At 40.5% G+C, this 16,647-nt stretch overlaps 4 protein-coding genes and 15 non-coding genes across 19 annotated transcripts; 15 read left to right on the top strand and 4 right to left on the bottom strand.

The window, feature by feature from the left end:
• Nucleotides 1–133: 133 nt before the first annotated feature.
• On the bottom strand, nucleotides 134–874 carry LOC123677884. The gene has a single exon (XM_045614613.1). It carries the CDS (start codon nucleotides 872–874, stop codon nucleotides 134–136), a length of 741 nt encoding a protein of 246 aa, XP_045470569.1.
• Nucleotides 875–1,373: 499 nt separating this feature from the next.
• LOC123677883 lies at nucleotides 1,374–4,994 on the bottom strand. The gene has a single exon (XM_045614612.1). It carries the CDS (start codon nucleotides 4,992–4,994, stop codon nucleotides 1,374–1,376), a length of 3,621 nt encoding a protein of 1,206 aa, XP_045470568.1.
• A 473-nt stretch (nucleotides 4,995–5,467) lies between these two features.
• LOC123677882 lies at nucleotides 5,468–7,126 on the bottom strand. The gene has a single exon (XM_045614611.1). It carries the CDS (start codon nucleotides 7,124–7,126, stop codon nucleotides 5,468–5,470), a length of 1,659 nt encoding a protein of 552 aa, XP_045470567.1.
• A 69-nt stretch (nucleotides 7,127–7,195) lies between these two features.
• On the bottom strand, nucleotides 7,196–9,293 carry LOC123677881. Its single transcript, XM_045614610.1, has 2 exons — nucleotides 9,283–9,293; nucleotides 7,196–8,726 (listed from the first exon to the last, which is right to left on the bottom strand). The coding sequence occupies exons 1-2, from the start codon at nucleotides 9,291–9,293 to the stop codon at nucleotides 7,196–7,198; spliced, it is 1,542 nt and encodes a 513-aa protein (XP_045470566.1).
• Nucleotides 9,294–10,955: 1,662 nt separating this feature from the next.
• Nucleotides 10,956–11,027, top strand: Trnad-guc. The gene has a single exon. It is a non-coding gene; the product is annotated as a tRNA-Asp (tRNA).
• An 86-nt stretch (nucleotides 11,028–11,113) lies between these two features.
• Nucleotides 11,114–11,185, top strand: Trnad-guc. Its single transcript has one exon. It is a non-coding gene; the product is annotated as a tRNA-Asp (tRNA).
• An 84-nt stretch (nucleotides 11,186–11,269) lies between these two features.
• On the top strand, nucleotides 11,270–11,341 carry Trnad-guc. The gene has a single exon. It is a non-coding gene; the product is annotated as a tRNA-Asp (tRNA).
• An 86-nt stretch (nucleotides 11,342–11,427) lies between these two features.
• Nucleotides 11,428–11,499, top strand: Trnad-guc. The gene has a single exon. It is a non-coding gene; the product is annotated as a tRNA-Asp (tRNA).
• A 245-nt stretch (nucleotides 11,500–11,744) lies between these two features.
• Trnad-guc lies at nucleotides 11,745–11,816 on the top strand. Its single transcript has one exon. It is a non-coding gene; the product is annotated as a tRNA-Asp (tRNA).
• An 86-nt stretch (nucleotides 11,817–11,902) lies between these two features.
• On the top strand, nucleotides 11,903–11,974 carry Trnad-guc. Its single transcript has one exon. It is a non-coding gene; the product is annotated as a tRNA-Asp (tRNA).
• An 86-nt stretch (nucleotides 11,975–12,060) lies between these two features.
• Nucleotides 12,061–12,132, top strand: Trnad-guc. Its single transcript has one exon. It is a non-coding gene; the product is annotated as a tRNA-Asp (tRNA).
• Nucleotides 12,133–12,536: 404 nt separating this feature from the next.
• On the top strand, nucleotides 12,537–12,608 carry Trnad-guc. Its single transcript has one exon. It is a non-coding gene; the product is annotated as a tRNA-Asp (tRNA).
• Nucleotides 12,609–12,694: 86 nt separating this feature from the next.
• Trnad-guc lies at nucleotides 12,695–12,766 on the top strand. Its single transcript has one exon. It is a non-coding gene; the product is annotated as a tRNA-Asp (tRNA).
• A 404-nt stretch (nucleotides 12,767–13,170) lies between these two features.
• Nucleotides 13,171–13,242, top strand: Trnad-guc. Its single transcript has one exon. It is a non-coding gene; the product is annotated as a tRNA-Asp (tRNA).
• An 88-nt stretch (nucleotides 13,243–13,330) lies between these two features.
• On the top strand, nucleotides 13,331–13,402 carry Trnad-guc. Its single transcript has one exon. It is a non-coding gene; the product is annotated as a tRNA-Asp (tRNA).
• Nucleotides 13,403–14,285: 883 nt separating this feature from the next.
• On the top strand, nucleotides 14,286–14,357 carry Trnad-guc. Its single transcript has one exon. It is a non-coding gene; the product is annotated as a tRNA-Asp (tRNA).
• An 88-nt stretch (nucleotides 14,358–14,445) lies between these two features.
• On the top strand, nucleotides 14,446–14,517 carry Trnad-guc. The gene has a single exon. It is a non-coding gene; the product is annotated as a tRNA-Asp (tRNA).
• Nucleotides 14,518–14,605: 88 nt separating this feature from the next.
• Nucleotides 14,606–14,677, top strand: Trnad-guc. Its single transcript has one exon. It is a non-coding gene; the product is annotated as a tRNA-Asp (tRNA).
• Nucleotides 14,678–14,765: 88 nt separating this feature from the next.
• Nucleotides 14,766–14,837, top strand: Trnad-guc. Its single transcript has one exon. It is a non-coding gene; the product is annotated as a tRNA-Asp (tRNA).
• Nucleotides 14,838–16,647: the final 1,810 nt, after the last annotated feature.

Below are 16,647 nucleotides of genomic sequence, written 5' to 3'. Positions count from 1 at the left end.
ATTAGACATATTATCACATTGAATGTTACATCAAATATCACAGTCATTATCACAGTAAACATGTAAACTAACTACAAAATTAATAAACAAGTATTATCTAGGAAGTGTTTTCATTTTTCTCCCCATCGTAAATTTAATATTTTAAGTGCTTCAAAATTATATTGCTCGTGGAGACAGCGGCGCTGTAGGAGCTTCTGTTAATAAGTATTCTGATATTCAAATTGCTTAAGCCCATATTGGTCATTAATTTTCTAAAGTTCTTATGCTCCTCAGTGGCCACTATTTCCCCGAAGCAGCCAACAACAAATATGCCCAGGTGAACGGGGCAATGGTAGTTTGATCGCAGCGCATCCACCAGATTTAGGTCTCTGCTTGTCTCCTCCACATTTTGGTGGTCTATGTGTGTACAGCCATTTACTGAATATCTCACCTTCTTGATTTTTTCTTGGAGCCTGTAGTTTTGCAGATGTGCAACTGAGATTTCCAGTACAATTATTTCCTCTGGATCATAGAGGTGTATGAGAATGTCTGGCTTGTTGTGGTGGAGTTGTTTTTCTGTAATTATTTTACCTCCTGCTCTTATTTCCACCTTGCGTTTGCCAAGGAAGTCCACACACAGGCAGGCCTTACCAAACTGTAGTTGAATCTCTTCTGGGGCTCCTAGGCCGCTCAGCAATGATTTAAGGACCCAATGGACTATGAAGTCATGCCTGGTGTTGTAGGCATCTTGGATGCAGGCACTACTAACATGATATGCTGTTTCACATTTGTCGCACCCCCTTCTGCAATTCCGTCTCCTTCCCGGAATTGATCCCAATCCATGTATTTGTTCTTCTGCTGCGCTATGGAGTAGAGAGAACCGCCAACTATCCATAAGTGGAGAAGTGTATACTTCTAGTATAGTGGTCAGTATCCCCGCCTGTCACGCGGGAGACCGGGGTTCGATTCCCCGCCGGGGAGGATGATTTTTTTGATGTCTGAAATATTTTAGTCTGCAATGTCTTTTTGAATCCAGATACTGCTCTTTTCTGATGTTGATTATAACATCCTCGGTAGTATATTTGTTTATTTGATATAAAGTTTCATACATATGTTAAAGAACAATCCTTACAAAACTTATCATAATATGTAATAAACAAGAATACATGACTTATTGCACAGAGAATAATGAACATACTGAAATACTTTTAAAGAACAGTTCATAAATATCGATATTCATATCACAGTTTCAGATTGATGTAAATAAATAGGTAAATTGTTAAATAAATTAAATTGTTAAATAAATTAAATTGTTAAATAAATTAAATTGTTAAATAAGTTGGATAATTAAATAAATTAAATAATTAAATAAATATATCACAAAATTCATGTTATCAAATTTTCAAGTTCAAATGTTTCAAAAGAATTTGAGAAGTTGATAGGCAAACACTATAACTACGTTTAGTGAAAAGATGTTGAATTTCACTATTAGTCAGACCGAGCACTTTAGAAAGAATTTTCGCGAACTTCACTTGTTCTTCTGTCACAATCATCTCACCGCTGCACCCAACGACGAATATTCCGAGATCTACAGGACATCTATGGATCTTCTCAAGTTCACCAACTATGTTGACATCCCTGACTACATTATCGACATTTTTATTGTCAATCTTGATCGTCGAGTTGACCGCATAGCGATTTCTCTTGATTTTTTCCTGAAGTCGGTAGTTCTGGATATGGGCGATGGCTACTTCGATTAGGATGATGCGATCTGGGTTTGACAGCTTGATCATGATGTCCGGTTTATTGTGGTACATCTTCTTTTCCGTCAATATCTTGTGACCTGCTCTGATGGAAATGCTCCTTCCTTGTTGTTCGTAATCTGTCATAAGAGTGGCTTTTCCGAACTGCAGGCCCATTATGATGTCTTCAGGGGCATTTGTGGTGGTGAGGATCGTTTTTAACAACCAATGTACAACATTATCGTGTCTTGAGATGTACATGTTGGTAGGACAGGATGAAGTCACATGGTAAGCTGTTTCAGTGTTACCACATCCACGTCTGCAAACTCGGGTACGTCCTGGGATGCAACCAAGTCCATGGAGTTGTTCTTCTGCAGCAGAGTGAAGTAGTGATAACCTCCAGCTGTCCATATAGGGAGATGTAAATGCTGGGAAAGTGATTTTATTCCCCTCATCTGCTACTATCCTACCATAGTTCATGTTCTCTGACCATTTCTCAATCAGCTGATCATGATGCTGTTTTCTTATGATCTTGATAATGTTGTCGGAACTTTTCTTGTAGCTTCCCATTGGATACTGTTCCGTGTTACAACCATATTTCTCCAAAACAAAATGGCAGTCGCTCAAAGGATTTCTCCATCCGGCACCTTGAAGGGATTTGTAGGCTTCGTACACATTTGTCATGTCGGGATGGGACTGCAAGTAGATTCCTTTCCTGATGTAATGAATTTCAGTTTCAATTTCAACTGATTTCATTCCCAGGCCGCCCATAAGTGGGCTCAAGTAAACACGGGCATTCGATGTTGTTTTGCCTTTCATGTCGTAATCTACTAGCATTTTCCTAAACATTGTGTCCAAGTCCCTGCAATTCTTCAAGGTTGTCGCTCGTTTTTCTTCAGGAAATAAGTTACCCAGAACATATATCGCAGCTGGTATTATTGAGCTGTTGAAAAGTTGTATTTTCTGTCTGGTTGTTAAATTCGACCCAAATATTGTTTCGGATTTCTTCTTTATTTTTTCGGTGATGTTCTCCAAATTGTCGGTGGTGTCCCTTTCTAATTGGGCCAGTCCTAAGTATCTGTATCCTTCTCTGATCTCTGGAAGGAAATGAACGTCGTGCACATCCTCTTGGGGTTCTAAGCCATTTCTCGAATAAATGCCACACTTATTCACATTTAGGGAGAGTCCAATCTCAGCAGAGCATTTTTCCAACTCCTTCGTTATAATTTTCATGCTCTGCTTTGTATTCGCATGGCACTTAATGTCGTCCATGAATGCCAAGATGTCGTGTTGACCTCTTGTGGACTTCATGATTGTTGGACTGGTCTTGATATGTTCAATGATGCCTCCACTAATTAGAATGAAAAGTAAAGGGCTGATTGAATCACCCTGGTACACTCCTCTCTTGACATATATCGGGTTTGTCTTGTCCTTACCGATTTTTATTTGAACAGACCACAGGTTCATGGAGCCTCTGAGTACCTTTTTGATGTTTTGGTCTAGAGGTAAATTTCCAATCAACCTTTTGAGTTGCCTGTGTGAGATGGAGTCGTATGCCTTTTTGAAGTCGTACCAGGCTGAATAGTTCTTCTTTCTCCTCATTCTTGCTAGCTGCGTCACTGATTTGTCCACAAGCATACCATGGATTGTTCCCCATATGTGTTGTCTGGCCAGTTGTTCCTTCGGGATTGCCCATTCTGGAAGGTGGTTTTTTAGGATGGAAGCTATCGTCGATGTTAATATTTTATACTCGGTGTTTAGCAGAGCTATTGGCCGATAATTGGCTGGATCGTTTTCATCGCCTTTCTTGTGAACCAGCACAATATTTGCCCTCACATCTGCTTCACTCAAATCTTGTTTTCCTTGTACTATAGAAATAATAAATTTTTTCAAATATTCTTTAGCACAAGGAAGAACTTTGTAGAGGTTATTTGGAATGCAATCTTCTCCGGGGCTCTTCCAAGGTGATGTTTTGGTGATTGCTTCATTGATGATTCTTTCCAAATTTTGTTCCTCTAACTGTCCACTGTAGTCGCGTCCATTGGTGAATTTTTGGAATTTTTGCAGCCATGAATTGAAGATGGGAGTTTCATGGCTTTCATTACACTGAGTATACATTTTCGTGTAATGTTCAGTCACCACTGATGATTCTGGACTTGCAACCACAGATTTTTCCAAGATTTTCATGGACGGTCTGTTGTTGAATAGGTACCTAATTTTCTGGGCTTGGGCTTGCTTCCTCTGATGTTCAGCTTTTTCCTTCAAGATCCTTATCCGGTCGTTCGTAGAAACAATGTACTGTTTCGGTTTCATTTTCAATTTTCGCATTTCCTCAACTTCGTCTTTCCACTGCTTTTTGAAAATGCCTCCTTTCCAGTTTACGACTGCTTCTGCGTTTTTAACCCGGAGTTCTAATGATTTTATTTTCTTCTCCGTTTTGATGTAACTCGGATCTTGTCGGTCGGTTTTCCCCAGGATGTGTTTTTGCAGGAGAAGGCCAGCTACATAAATAGTTTTCTTTATATCTTTCCTCTTCTTGATATGCGAGACAGACCCATTTTCTATTTTGGAAATATTTTCTCCGAGTACTCTGTCTACGTATTCGATGTAATTTAGGTGACAGGGTCGTACGTAGAATTTTTTGATGTTCCGTTTTTTCTTGGGAATTCGCCGGAATAATGTATCGAATTTCGTCCTCACTTTTACAAGTTCAGATTCATTCAATTCCTTCAAACAAACGGTCGTCAAATCGTCACTTTCCGGGATGGTGTTATGGCATATGTCACCGTCTTGAGTCTGATTTATTGCGCACTTCAGGGTAGACTCGATGGACGGATCCCGTTGTTGGGAGCGCTCGGCTTGAGATTCTTCCACATTTTGGGTTTCATTCTCAGTTGGAATATTCTTTCCGTAATAAATTTCCGGGTATTTGTCTCTCAATTTGGTAGCAAGTGCTTTTTCTGTTCTACCAGGAAATGCATTTAATATAGCTCTAATCCTTTTAGTCACCTGCTTTTCGTTCCTGTTGATGTAATTTTCCACAAGTCTTCTTTCTTCGTCACTGGTCCAACTGCTGGATTGTTTTATTCTACACGGTTGGTTTGTGTTAATTGAATGTTTCAAATCCAAGCATTTTTTCTTTATAGATGGTAAAGATCGTTTTACCAGAGTTTGCTGCAGAATTTTGTGATCATCTACTGTGATAGGACCTGATTTGTTGGTGATGTAGTCCTGAATAATTTTAATTTCACTCACTGTCCATGTCGACATCATTCTGTTAATGTTCTAATCACTCGCGTATTAGACACTATATCCTTGTTTCACTACCCCTTAATATTGTTTTTTCACTTTAAACGAGATAGTTCGACTTTCACTTTGCACATCGAGCCCGAATTCCCGGTTAATATAAAAATTATCCAGAGCTCTTGCCCGCGCGTCTGCTCCCGGTGGAGTTTTACGTAAAAGTGTAGTATATTTGTTTATTTGATATAAAGTTTCATACATATGTTAAAGAACAATCCTTACAAAACTTATCATAATATGTAATAAACAAGAATACATGACTTATTGCACAATGAATTATGAACATACTGAAATACTTCAAAAGAACAGTTCATAAATCTCGATATTTATATCACAGATTCAAATTGATGTAAATAAATAAGTAAATTATTAAATAAATTAAATAAATATATATCACAAAATTCATTCATTAATTAAATAAATATATCACAAAATTCATCATATCACATTTTCAAGTTCAAATGTTTCAAAAGAATTTGAGAAGTTGATAGGCAAACACTATAACTGCACTTAGTGAAAAGATGTTGAATTTCACTATTAGTCAGACCGAGCACTTTAGAAAGAATTTCCGCGAACTTCACCTGTTCTTCTGTCACAATCATCTCACCGCTGCACCCAACGACGAATATTCCGAGATCTACAGGACATCTATGGATCTTCTCAAGTTCACCAACTATGTTGACATCTCTGACTATATTATCGACATTTTTATTGTCAATCTTGATCGTCGAGTTGACCGCATAGCGATTTCTCTTGATTTTTTCCTGAAGTCGGTAGTTCTGAATATGGGCGATGGCTACTTCGATTAGAATGATACGATCTGGGTTTGACAGCTTGATCATGATGTCCGGTTTATTGTGGTACATCTTCTTTTCCGTCAATATCTTGTGGCCTGCTCTGATGGAAATTCCCCTTCCTTGTTGTTCGTAATCTGCCATAAGAGTGGCTTTTCCGAACTGCAGGCCCATTATGATGTCTTCAGGGGCATTTGTGGTGGTGAGGATCGTTTTTAACAACCAATGTACAACATTATCGTGTCTTGAGATGTACATGTTGGTAGGACAGGATGAAGTCACATGGTAAGCTGTTTCAGTGTTACCACATCCACGTCTGCAAACTCGGGTACGTCCTGGGATGCAACCAAGTCCATGGAGTTGTTCTTCTGCTGCAGAGTGAAGTAGTGATAACCTCCAGCTGTCCATATAGGGAGTTGTAAATGCTGGGAAAGTGATTTTATTCACCTCATCTGCTACTATCCTACCATAATTCATGTTCTCCGACCATTTATTAATCAGCTGATCATGATGCTGTTTTCTTATGATCTTGATAATGTTGTCGGAACTTTTCTTGTAGCTTCCCATCGGATACTGTTCTGTGTTGCAACCATATTTTTCCAGAACAAATTGGCAGTCGCTCAAAGGATTTCTCCATCCGGCACCTTGAAGGGATTTGTAGGCTTCGTACACATTTGTCATGTCGGGATGGGACTGCAAGTAGATTCCTTTCCTGATGTAATGAATTTCAGTTTCAATTTCAACTGATTTCATTCCCAGGCCGCCCATGAGAGGGCTCAAGTAAACACGGGCATTCGATGTTGTTTTGCCTTTCATGTCGTAATCTACTAGCATTTTCCTAAACATTGTGTCCAAGTCCCTGCAATTCTTCAAGGTTGTCGCTCGCTTTTCTTCAGGAAATAAGTTACCCAGAACATATATCGCAGCTGGTATTATTGAGCTGTTGAAAAGTTGTATTTTCTGTCTGGTTGTTAAATCCGACCCAAATATTGTTTCGGATTTCTTCTTAATTTTTTTGGTGATGTTCTCCAAATTGTCGGTGGTGTCCCTATCTAATTGGGTCAGTCCTAAGTAGGTGTATCCTTCTCTGATCTCTGGAAGGAAGGGAGCGTCGTTCACATCCTCTTGGGGTTCTACGCCATTTCTCGAATAAATGCCACACTTATTCACATTTAGGGAGAGTCCAATCTCAGCAGAGCATTTTTCCAACTCCTTCGTTATAATTTTCATGCTCTGCTTTGTATTCGCATGGCACTTAATGTCGTCCATAAATGCCAAGATGTCATGTTGACCTCTTGTGGACTTCATGATTGTTGGACTGGTCTTGATATGTTCAATGATGCCTCCACTAATTAGAATGAAAAGTAAAGGGCTGATTTAATCACCCTGGTACACTCCTCTCTTGACATATATCGGGTTTGTCTTGTCCTTACCGATTTTTATTTGAACAGACCACAGGTTCATGGAGCCTCTGAGTACCTTCTTGATGTTTTGGTCTAGAGGTAAATTTCCAATCAACCTTTTGAGTTGCCTGTGTGAGATGGAGTCGTATGCCTTTTTGAAGTCGTACCAGGCTGAATAGTTCTTCTTTCTCCTCATTCTTGCTAGCTGCGTCACTGATTTGTCCACAAGCATACCATGGATTGTTCCCCATATGTGTTGTCTGGCCAGTTGTTCCTTCGGGATTGCCCATTCTGGAAGGTGGTTTTTCAGGATGGAAGCTATCGTCGATGTTAATATTTTATACTCGGTGTTTAGCAGAGCTATTGGCCGATAATTGGCTGGATCGTTTTCATCGCCTTTCTTGTGAACCAGCACAATATTTGCCCTCACATCTGCTTCACTCAAATCTTGTTTTCCTTGTACTATAGAAATAATAAATTTTTTCAAATATTCTTTAGCACAAGGAAGAACTTTGTAGAGGTAATTTGGAATGCAATCTTCTCCGGGGCTCTTCCAAGGTGATGTTTTGGTGATTGCTTCATTGATGATTCTTTCCAAATTTTGTTCCTCTAACTGTCCACTGTAGTCGCGTCCATTGGTGAATTTTTGGAATTTTTGCAGCCATGAATTGAAGATGGGAGTTTCATGGCTTTCATTACACTGAGTATACATTTTCGTGTAATATTGAGTCACCACTGATGGTTCTGGACTTGCAACCACAGATTTTTCCAAGATTTTCATCGACGGTCTGTTGTTGAATAAGTACCTAATTTTCTGGGCTTGGGCTTGCTTCCTCTGATGTTCAGCTTTTTCCTTCAAGATCCTTATCCGGTCGTTCGTAGAAACAATATACTGTTTCGGTTTCATTTTCAATTTTCGCATTTCCTCAACTTCGTCTTTCCACTGCTTTTTGAAAATGCCTCCTTTCCAGTTAACGACTGCTTCTGCGTTTTTAACCCGGAGTTCTAACGATTTGATTTTCTTCTCCGTTTTGATGTAAATCGGATCTTGTCGGTCGGTTTTCCCCAGGATGTGTTTTTGCAGGAGAAGGCCAGCTACATAAATTGTTTTCTTTATTTCCTTTCGTTTCTTAATTTGAGAGACAGGCCCATTTTCTATTTTGGAAATATTTTCTCCGAGTACTCTGTCTACGTATTCGATGTAATTCAGGTGACAGGGTCGTACGTAGAATTTTTTGATGTTCCGTTTTTTCTTTGGAATTCGCCGGAATAATGTATCGAATTTCGTCCTCACTTTCACAAGTTCAGAATCATTCAATTCCTTCAAACAAACGGTCGTCAAATCGTCACTTTCCGGGATGGTGTTATGGCATATGTCACCGTCTTGAGTCTGATTTATTGCGCACTTCAGGGTAGACTCGATGGACGGATCCCGTTGTTGGGAGCGCTCGGCTTGAGATTCTTCCACATTTTGGGTTCGGGGCAGGGGCGGATCCAGGCGATGTCTGAGGGGGGGGCCATAAAAAGTCACGGCTCATATCGATTAGCGAACTAGCGGAATTTTTTGTTGGTGCCTACTGGGTCAAGTATTTTTTTTAAAGGAAGATGTATTTCAGTAATTCATTTCATATTCAGTTTCCAAAATTGTTGTAGTACAAAAACAAGTTCAAACAATTTCATGAATACATGTAGATTTATTTCATGAGAAAACTCAGGTACAAGAAAATATGAGGTATGGAAAAAATTCATTATTTTTACATAAGATCAATACTTCAATTACCACAGTTAGAATTATCCAATTTAAGTCGAATATGCGCCGTTTTGTTCTATAACTTGTTGTCATTTTGAAGGTTTTTTGTATGCCTCTCTCATAGAAACCCTTCCCGCTCTTGGCAAAAAAAATGAAGACAGTCTATTTTCACAAGCCTCTGTTGAAACGAATTTTTCACCAGCAAAATTGTTCGCCATGGACAGCAAGAGATGCACTTGGGGCTAGTTCCGGATGCATAAGTGGATGCATAAGAACCTCTGGCGAGTCACTATCGATGTGTTTGGACTTACGTTGTCTCCATGGAACACAATTTCTATCCTGTTGGTCGCTTATGGGCAATTGCTTCCTTTAGAAGGTCCAAATGTTGACAGTACAGTTCCGAATCAACATTTGTGCCTTAGGGGAGCAGCTTGTAGATAATTCCCTTCCAATCACTCTAAATACACAGCAAAACCTTCCTGACCGTTTCCGATGGCTCACCGCTTTTTTACCACGATTGTTTTCGCTTGACGTTGTTGTGAGTCGTCCACTTTTCATCACCAGCCACCAACCTTTTCAAAAACGGGGTGATTTTGTTGCGATTCGCAGATGGAAATTCGGTCTAAGAAGTTTTTTGCGGTAACTCATGTGGTACCCATACATCTAGCTTCTTCTTGTGACCAGCCTTATGCAAATGGTTCCAAACGGTTTTTTGTGCAATCTTCAACTCTTGAGCAATGGAAACAGGACTCGATAATGTCCATGATTTTGTCGATCTTTTCGACAATTGGTCTCAAGTGCGTGATGCATCTTTGACATAGAAATTACCAGAATGGAATCGACGAAACCAAAATTGCGCGTGATTGTATATTACAGTATCAAAACCATAACCATTATTTAAATTTTCAGCCGCTTGGCCTGCATTTTCGACTTTATCGAGGAAAAACTCAAATATAACGTATTTTTTCTTTAACGCGCGCTCAAACTAAACGATGTAAACTAATCACAAAACTGTCGAAAAAGTTAATGTAGTACGAAATCTCATCTTTCTAACGCCATTTAGTGGAACCCAATCGGACCTATAGAACACGAAATGCAGATAACTAAAGCTATCTATTGGAAAAAAAAATTAAAAATTAAATGATTGAATAGTCTTCGGTAATTCAGGATACACTTTTATATTTATAAGGCCCGCGAGGGGGGGGCCATGGCCCCCATGGCCCCCCCCCTGGATCCGCCTCTGGTTCGGGGGTCAATTTTAGTTGGAATGTTCTTTCCGTAATAAATTTCTGGGTATTTTTCTCTCAATTTGGTAGCAATTGCTTTTTCTGTTCTACCAGGAAATGCATTTAATATAGCTCTTATCCTTTTAGTCACCTGCTTTTCATCCCTGTTTATGTAATGTTCCACAAGTCTTCTTTCTTCGTCACTGGTCCAACTGCTGGATTGTTTTATTTTACACGGTTGTTCTGTGTTAATGGAATGTTTCAAATCCAAGCATTTTTTCTTTATAGATGGTAAAGATCGTTTTAACAGAGTTTGCTGCAGAATTTTGTGATCATCTACTGTGATAGGACCTGATTTGTTGGTGATGTAGTCCTGAATAATTTTAATTTCACTCACTGTCCATGTCGCCATTCTGTTAATGTTCTAATCACTCGCGCATTAGACACTATATTCTTGTTTCACTACCCCTTAATATTGTTTGTTCACTTTAAACGAGATAGTTCGACTTTCACTTTGCACATCGAGCCCGAATTCCCGGTTAATATAAAAATTATCCAGAGCTCTTGCCCGCGCGTCTGCTCCTGGTGGAGTTTTACGTAAAAAGTGGGTAGTATAGTGGTCAGTATCCCCGCCTGTCACGCGGGAGACCGGGGTTCGATTCCCCGCCGGGGAGGATGATTTTTTATGTCTAAAATATTTTAGTCTGCAATGTCTTTTTGAATCCAGATACTGCTCTTTTCTGATGTTGATTATAACATCCTCGGTAGTATAGTGGTCAGTATCCCCGCCTGTCACGCGGGAGACCGGGGTTCGATTCCCCGCCGGGGAGGATGATTTTTTTGATGTCTAAAATATTTTAGTCTGCAATGTCTTTTTGAATCCAAATACTGCTCTTTTCTGATGTTGATTATAACATCCTCGGTAGTATAGTGGTCAGTATCCCCGCCTGTCACGCGGGAGACCGGGGTTCGATTCCCCGCCGGGGAGGATGATTTTTTATGTCTAAAATATTTTAGTCTGCAATGTCTTTTTGAATCCAGATACTGCTCTTTTCTGATGTTGATTATAACATCCTCGGTAGTATAGTGGTCAGTATCCCCGCCTGTCACGCGGGAGACCGGGGTTCGATTCCCCGCCGGGGAGGATGATTTTTTTGATGTCTAAAATATTTTAGTCTGCAATGTCTTTTTGAATCCAAATACTGCTCTTTTCTGATGTTGATTATAACATCCTCGGTAGTATAGTGGTCAGTATCCCCGCCTGTCACGCGGGAGACCGGGGTTCGATTCCCCGCCGGGGAGGATGATTTTTTTGATGTCTAAAATATTTTAGTCTGCAATGTCTTTTTCAATCCAGATACTGCTCTTTTCTGATGTTGATTATAACATCCTCGGTAGTATAGTGGTCAGTATCCCCGCCTGTCACGCGGGAGACCGTGAGTCGATTTCCGCCGGGGAGGATAATTTTTTTGAAGTCGTTAAAATATTTTAGTCTGCAATGTCTTTTTGAATCCAGATACTGCTCTTTTCTGATGTTGATTATAACATCCTCGGTAGTATAGTGGTCAGTATCCCCGCCTGTCACGCGGGAGACCGGGGTTCGATTCCCCGCCGGGGAGGATAATTTTTTTGATGTCTAAAATATTTTAGTCTGCAATGTCTTTTTGAATCCAAATACTGCTCTTTTCTGATGTTGATTATAACATCCTCGGTAGTATAGTGGTCAGTATCCCCGCCTGTCACGCGGGAGACCGGGGTTCGATTCCCCGCCGGGGAGGATAATTTTTTTGATGTCTAAAATATTTTAGTCTGCAATGTCTTTTTGAATCCAGATACTGCTCTTTTCTGATGTTGATTATAACATCCTCGGTAGTATAGTGGTCAGTATCCCCGCCTGTCACGCGGGAGACCGGGGTTCGATTCCCCGCCGGGGAGGATGATTTTTTTGATGTCTAAAATATTTTAGTCTGCAATGTCTTTTTGAATCCAGATACTGCTCTTTTCTGATGTTGATTATAACATCCTCGGTAGTATAAAGGTCAGTATCCCCGCCTGTCACGCGGGAGACCGTGAGTCGATTTCCGCCGGGGAGGATAATTTTTTTGAAGTCGTTAAAATATTTTAGTCTGCAATGTCTTTTTGAATCCAGATACTGCTCTTTTCTGATGTTGATTATAACATCCTCGGTAGTATAGTGGTCAGTATCCCCGCCTGTCACGCGGGAGACCGTGAGTCGATTTCCGCCGGGGAGGATAATTTTTTTGAAGTCTTTAAAATATTTTAGTCTGCAATGTCTTTTTGAATCCAGATACTGCTCTTTTCTGATGTTGATTATAACATCCTCGGTAGTATAGTGGTCAGTATCCCCGCCTGTCACGCGGGAGACCGGGGTTCGATTCCCCGCCGGGGAGGATGATTTTTTTGATGTCTAAAATATTTTAGTCTGCAATGTCTTTTTCAATCCAGATACTGCTCTTTTCTGATGTTGATTATAACATCCTCGGTAGTATAGTGGTCAGTATCCCCGCCTGTCACGCGGGAGACCGGGGTTCGATTCCCCGCCGGGGAGGATGATTTTTTTGATGTCTAAAATATTTTAGTCTGCAATGTCTTTTTGAATCCAGATACTGCTCTTTTCTGATGTTGATTATAACATCCTCGGTAGTATAAAGGTCAGTATCCCCGCCTGTCACGCGGGAGACCGTGAGTCGATTTCCGCCGGGGAGGATAATTTTTTTGAAGTCGTTAAAATATTTTAGTCTGCAATGTCTTTTTGAATCCAGATACTGCTCTTTTCTGATGTTGATTATAACATCCTCGGTAGTATAGTGGTCAGTATCCCCGCCTGTCACGCGGGAGACCGTGAGTCGATTTCCGCCGGGGAGGATAATTTTTTTGAAGTCGTTAAAATATTTTAGTCTGCAATGTCTTTTTGAATCCAGATACTGCTCTTTTCTGATGTTGATTATAACATCCTCGGTAGTATAGTGGTCAGTATCCCCGCCTGTCACGCGGGAGACCGGGGTTCGATTCCCCGCCGGGGAGGATAATTTTTTTGAAGTCTTTAAAATATTTTAGTCTGCAATGTCTTTTTGAATCCAGATACTGCTCTTTTCTGATGTTGATTATAACATCCTCGGTAGTATAGTGGTCAGTATCCCCGCCTGTCACGCGGGAGACCGGGGTTCGATTCCCCGCCGGGGAGGATAATTTTTTTGAAGTCTTTAAAATATTTTAGTCTGCAATGTCTTTTTGAATCCAGATACTGCTCTTTTCTGATGTTGATTATAACATCCTCGGTAGTATAGTGGTCAGTATCGCCGCCTGTCACGCGGGAGACCGTGAGTCGATTTCCGCCGGGGAGGATAATTTTTTTGAAGTCGTTAAAATATTTTAGTCTGCAATGTCTTTTTGAATCCAGATACTGCTCTTTTCTGATGTTGATTATAACATCCTCGGTAGTATAGTGGTCAGTATCCCCGCCTGTCACGCGGGAGACCGTGAGTCGATTTCCGCCGGGGAGGATAATTTTTTTGAAGTCTTTAAAATATTTTAGTCTGCAATGTCTTTTTGAATCCAGATACTGCTCTTTTCTGATGTTGATTATAACATCCTCGGTAGTATAGTGGTCAGTATCGCCGCCTGTCACGCGGGAGACCGTGAGTCGATTTCCGCCGGGGAGGATAATTTTTTTGAAGTCGTTAAAATATTTTAGTCTGCAATGTCTTTTTGAATCCAGATACTGCTCTTTTCTGATGTTGATTATAACATCCTCGGTAGTATAGTGGTCAGTATCCCCGCCTGTCACGCGGGAGACCGTGAGTCGATTTCCGCCGGGGAGGATAATTTTTTTGAAGTCTTTAAAATATTTTAGTCTGCAATGTCTTTTTGAATCCAGATACTGCTCTTTTCTGATGTTGATTATAACATCCTCGGTAGTATAGTGGTCAGTATCGCCGCCTGTCACGCGGGAGACCGTGAGTCGATTTCCGCCGGGGAGGATAATTTTTTTGAAGTCGTTAAAATATTTTAGTCTGCAATGTCTTTTTGAATCCAGATACTGCTCTTTTCTGATGTTGATTATAACATCCTCGGTAGTATAGTGGTCAGTATCCCCGCCTGTCACGCGGGAGACCGGGGTTCGATTCCCCGCCGGGGAGGATAATTTTTTTGAAGTCTTTAAAATATTTTAGTCTGCAATGTCTTTTTGAATCCAGATACTGCTCTTTTCTGATGTTGATTATAACATCCTCGGTAGTATAGTGGTCAGTATCCCCGCCTGTCACGCGGGAGACCGGGGTTCGATTCCCCGCCGGGGAGGATAATTTTTTTGAAGTCTTTAAAATATTTTAGTCTGCAATGTCTTTTTGAATCCAGATACTGCTCTTTTCTGATGTTGATTATAACATCCTCGGTAGTATAGTGGTCAGTATCCCCGCCTGTCACGCGGGAGACCGGGGTTCGATTCCCCGCCGGGGAGGATAATTTTTTTGAAGTCTTTAAAATATTTTAGTCTGCAATGTCTTTTTGAATCCAGATACTGCTCTTTTCTGATGTTGATTATAACATCCTCGGTAGTATAGTGGTCAGTATCCCCGCCTGTCACGCGGGAGACCGGGGTTCGATTCCCCGCCGGGGAGGATAATTTTTTTGAAGTCTTTAAAATATTTTAGTCTGCAATGTCTTTTTGAATCCAGATACTGCTCTTTTCTGATGTTGATTATAACATCCTCGGTAGTATAGTGGTCAGTATCCCCGCCTGTCACGCGGGAGACCGTGAGTCGATTTCCGCCGGGGAGGATAATTTTTTTGAAGTCTTTAAAATATTTTAGTCTGCAATGTCTTTTTGAATCCAGATACTGCTCTTTTCTGATGTTGATTATAACATCCTCGGTAGTATAGTGGTCAGTATCCCCGCCTGTCACGCGGGAGACCGTGAGTCGATTTCCGCCGGGGAGGATAATTTTTTTGAAGTCTTTAAAATATTTTAGTCTGCAATGTCTTTTTGAATCCAGATACTGCTCTTTTCTGATGTTGATTATAACATCCTCGGTAGTATAGTGGTCAGTATCCCCGCCTGTCACGCGGGAGACCGTGAGTCGATTTCCGCCGGGGAGGATAATTTTTTTGAAGTCGTTAAAATATTTTAGTCTGCAATGTCTTTTTGAATCCAGATACTGCTCTTTTCTGATGTTGATTATAACATCCTTGGTAATATATTCTTTATTTACCTCTCAATTTTATACATCCCTCAATCGGTTACTTATAAAATCAAGTTACTAAATATTTCCTAGCCTAAATATCACAGATCAGCAGAATTACTATTTACACACATAAAAATAAATAAATATGAACATATAAATAAAAACGTAAATAATTTAGTGTTCTTTCATTCTTTTCATCAATATTTGGCTCGTTGACATTGCCACACTATACGAACACTTATTTATTAAAATACTCTCTTTCACTGACACTCATCTTTTTCATTATTCCTTTTAGGTGATTATGTTCTTCTGTTTTTATCACCTCACCATAGCTGCCCACCACCAAAACACCCAATTGAACTGGGCAGTGATGAAGTCGCTCCAGTTCTCGTACTAGACTCAGGTCTCGTTGCGTCTTTTGTACATTTTTATTGTCCACCTTTTCCACGCTATTTACTTCATAGCGGGTCCATTTTATTTGTTCTTGTAATCTGTAATTTTGAATGTGAGCGACTGAGATCTCCAACAATATGATTTCATCTGGCTGTTCCAACTTGATCATTATATCTGGTTTATTGTGGAACAGCCTCTTCTCCGTAAGTATTGGTCCACCTGCTCTTATGTTGACGAGTCATTCATTATGATGAAAATCTGCGGTCAGGGTGGCCCCTCCGAACTGGAGTTTTTCCCACACTTCCTTTGGCGCCCTGAAACAGTCCAGCAATGTTCTTATCGTCCAGTAAACGACATTGTCGTGTCTTAAGGTGTACGCTGGGATTATACATGACGAGCTCACGTGGTATGCCGTCTCTGCCTGTTTGCATCCTTTCCTGCAATGCCCTCTTCTTCCTGATGTCGCTCTCAGTCCATGAAGCTGTTCCTCTGCGGCTGAGTGGAGCAAAGACCATCTCCAGCTGTCCATAAGCGGGGAACTGTAAGCTGGGAATGTGATTTTATCACTTTCTTCCCTCACAATCCTGCCATAGTGCATATTCCTTTCCCATTCCTGTTCAAGATTTGTCAGATATTTTCCATGTATATATCTCTTCATTATTGCGCAGTTCTTTTTTCTATTATCGGTGTGATATTGGATTTGTGGGCATTCATATTTTGCGAGTATCGCTTCGTGGTCCCCGATTGGGTTTCTCCATCCTGCATATTGCAGCTCTTCATACATGCTATTCACCTCTCGCATCTCTGGGTACGATCTAATGTAGATGCCTCTACGGATGTACTGGGTTTCAGC

This window comes from Harmonia axyridis, chromosome 4 (assembly GCF_914767665.1).
Source record: "Harmonia axyridis chromosome 4, icHarAxyr1.1, whole genome shotgun sequence".
Taxonomy (NCBI): Eukaryota; Metazoa; Arthropoda; class Insecta; order Coleoptera; family Coccinellidae; genus Harmonia; species Harmonia axyridis.
This window is presented reverse-complemented; position numbering and strand designations above follow the sequence as displayed.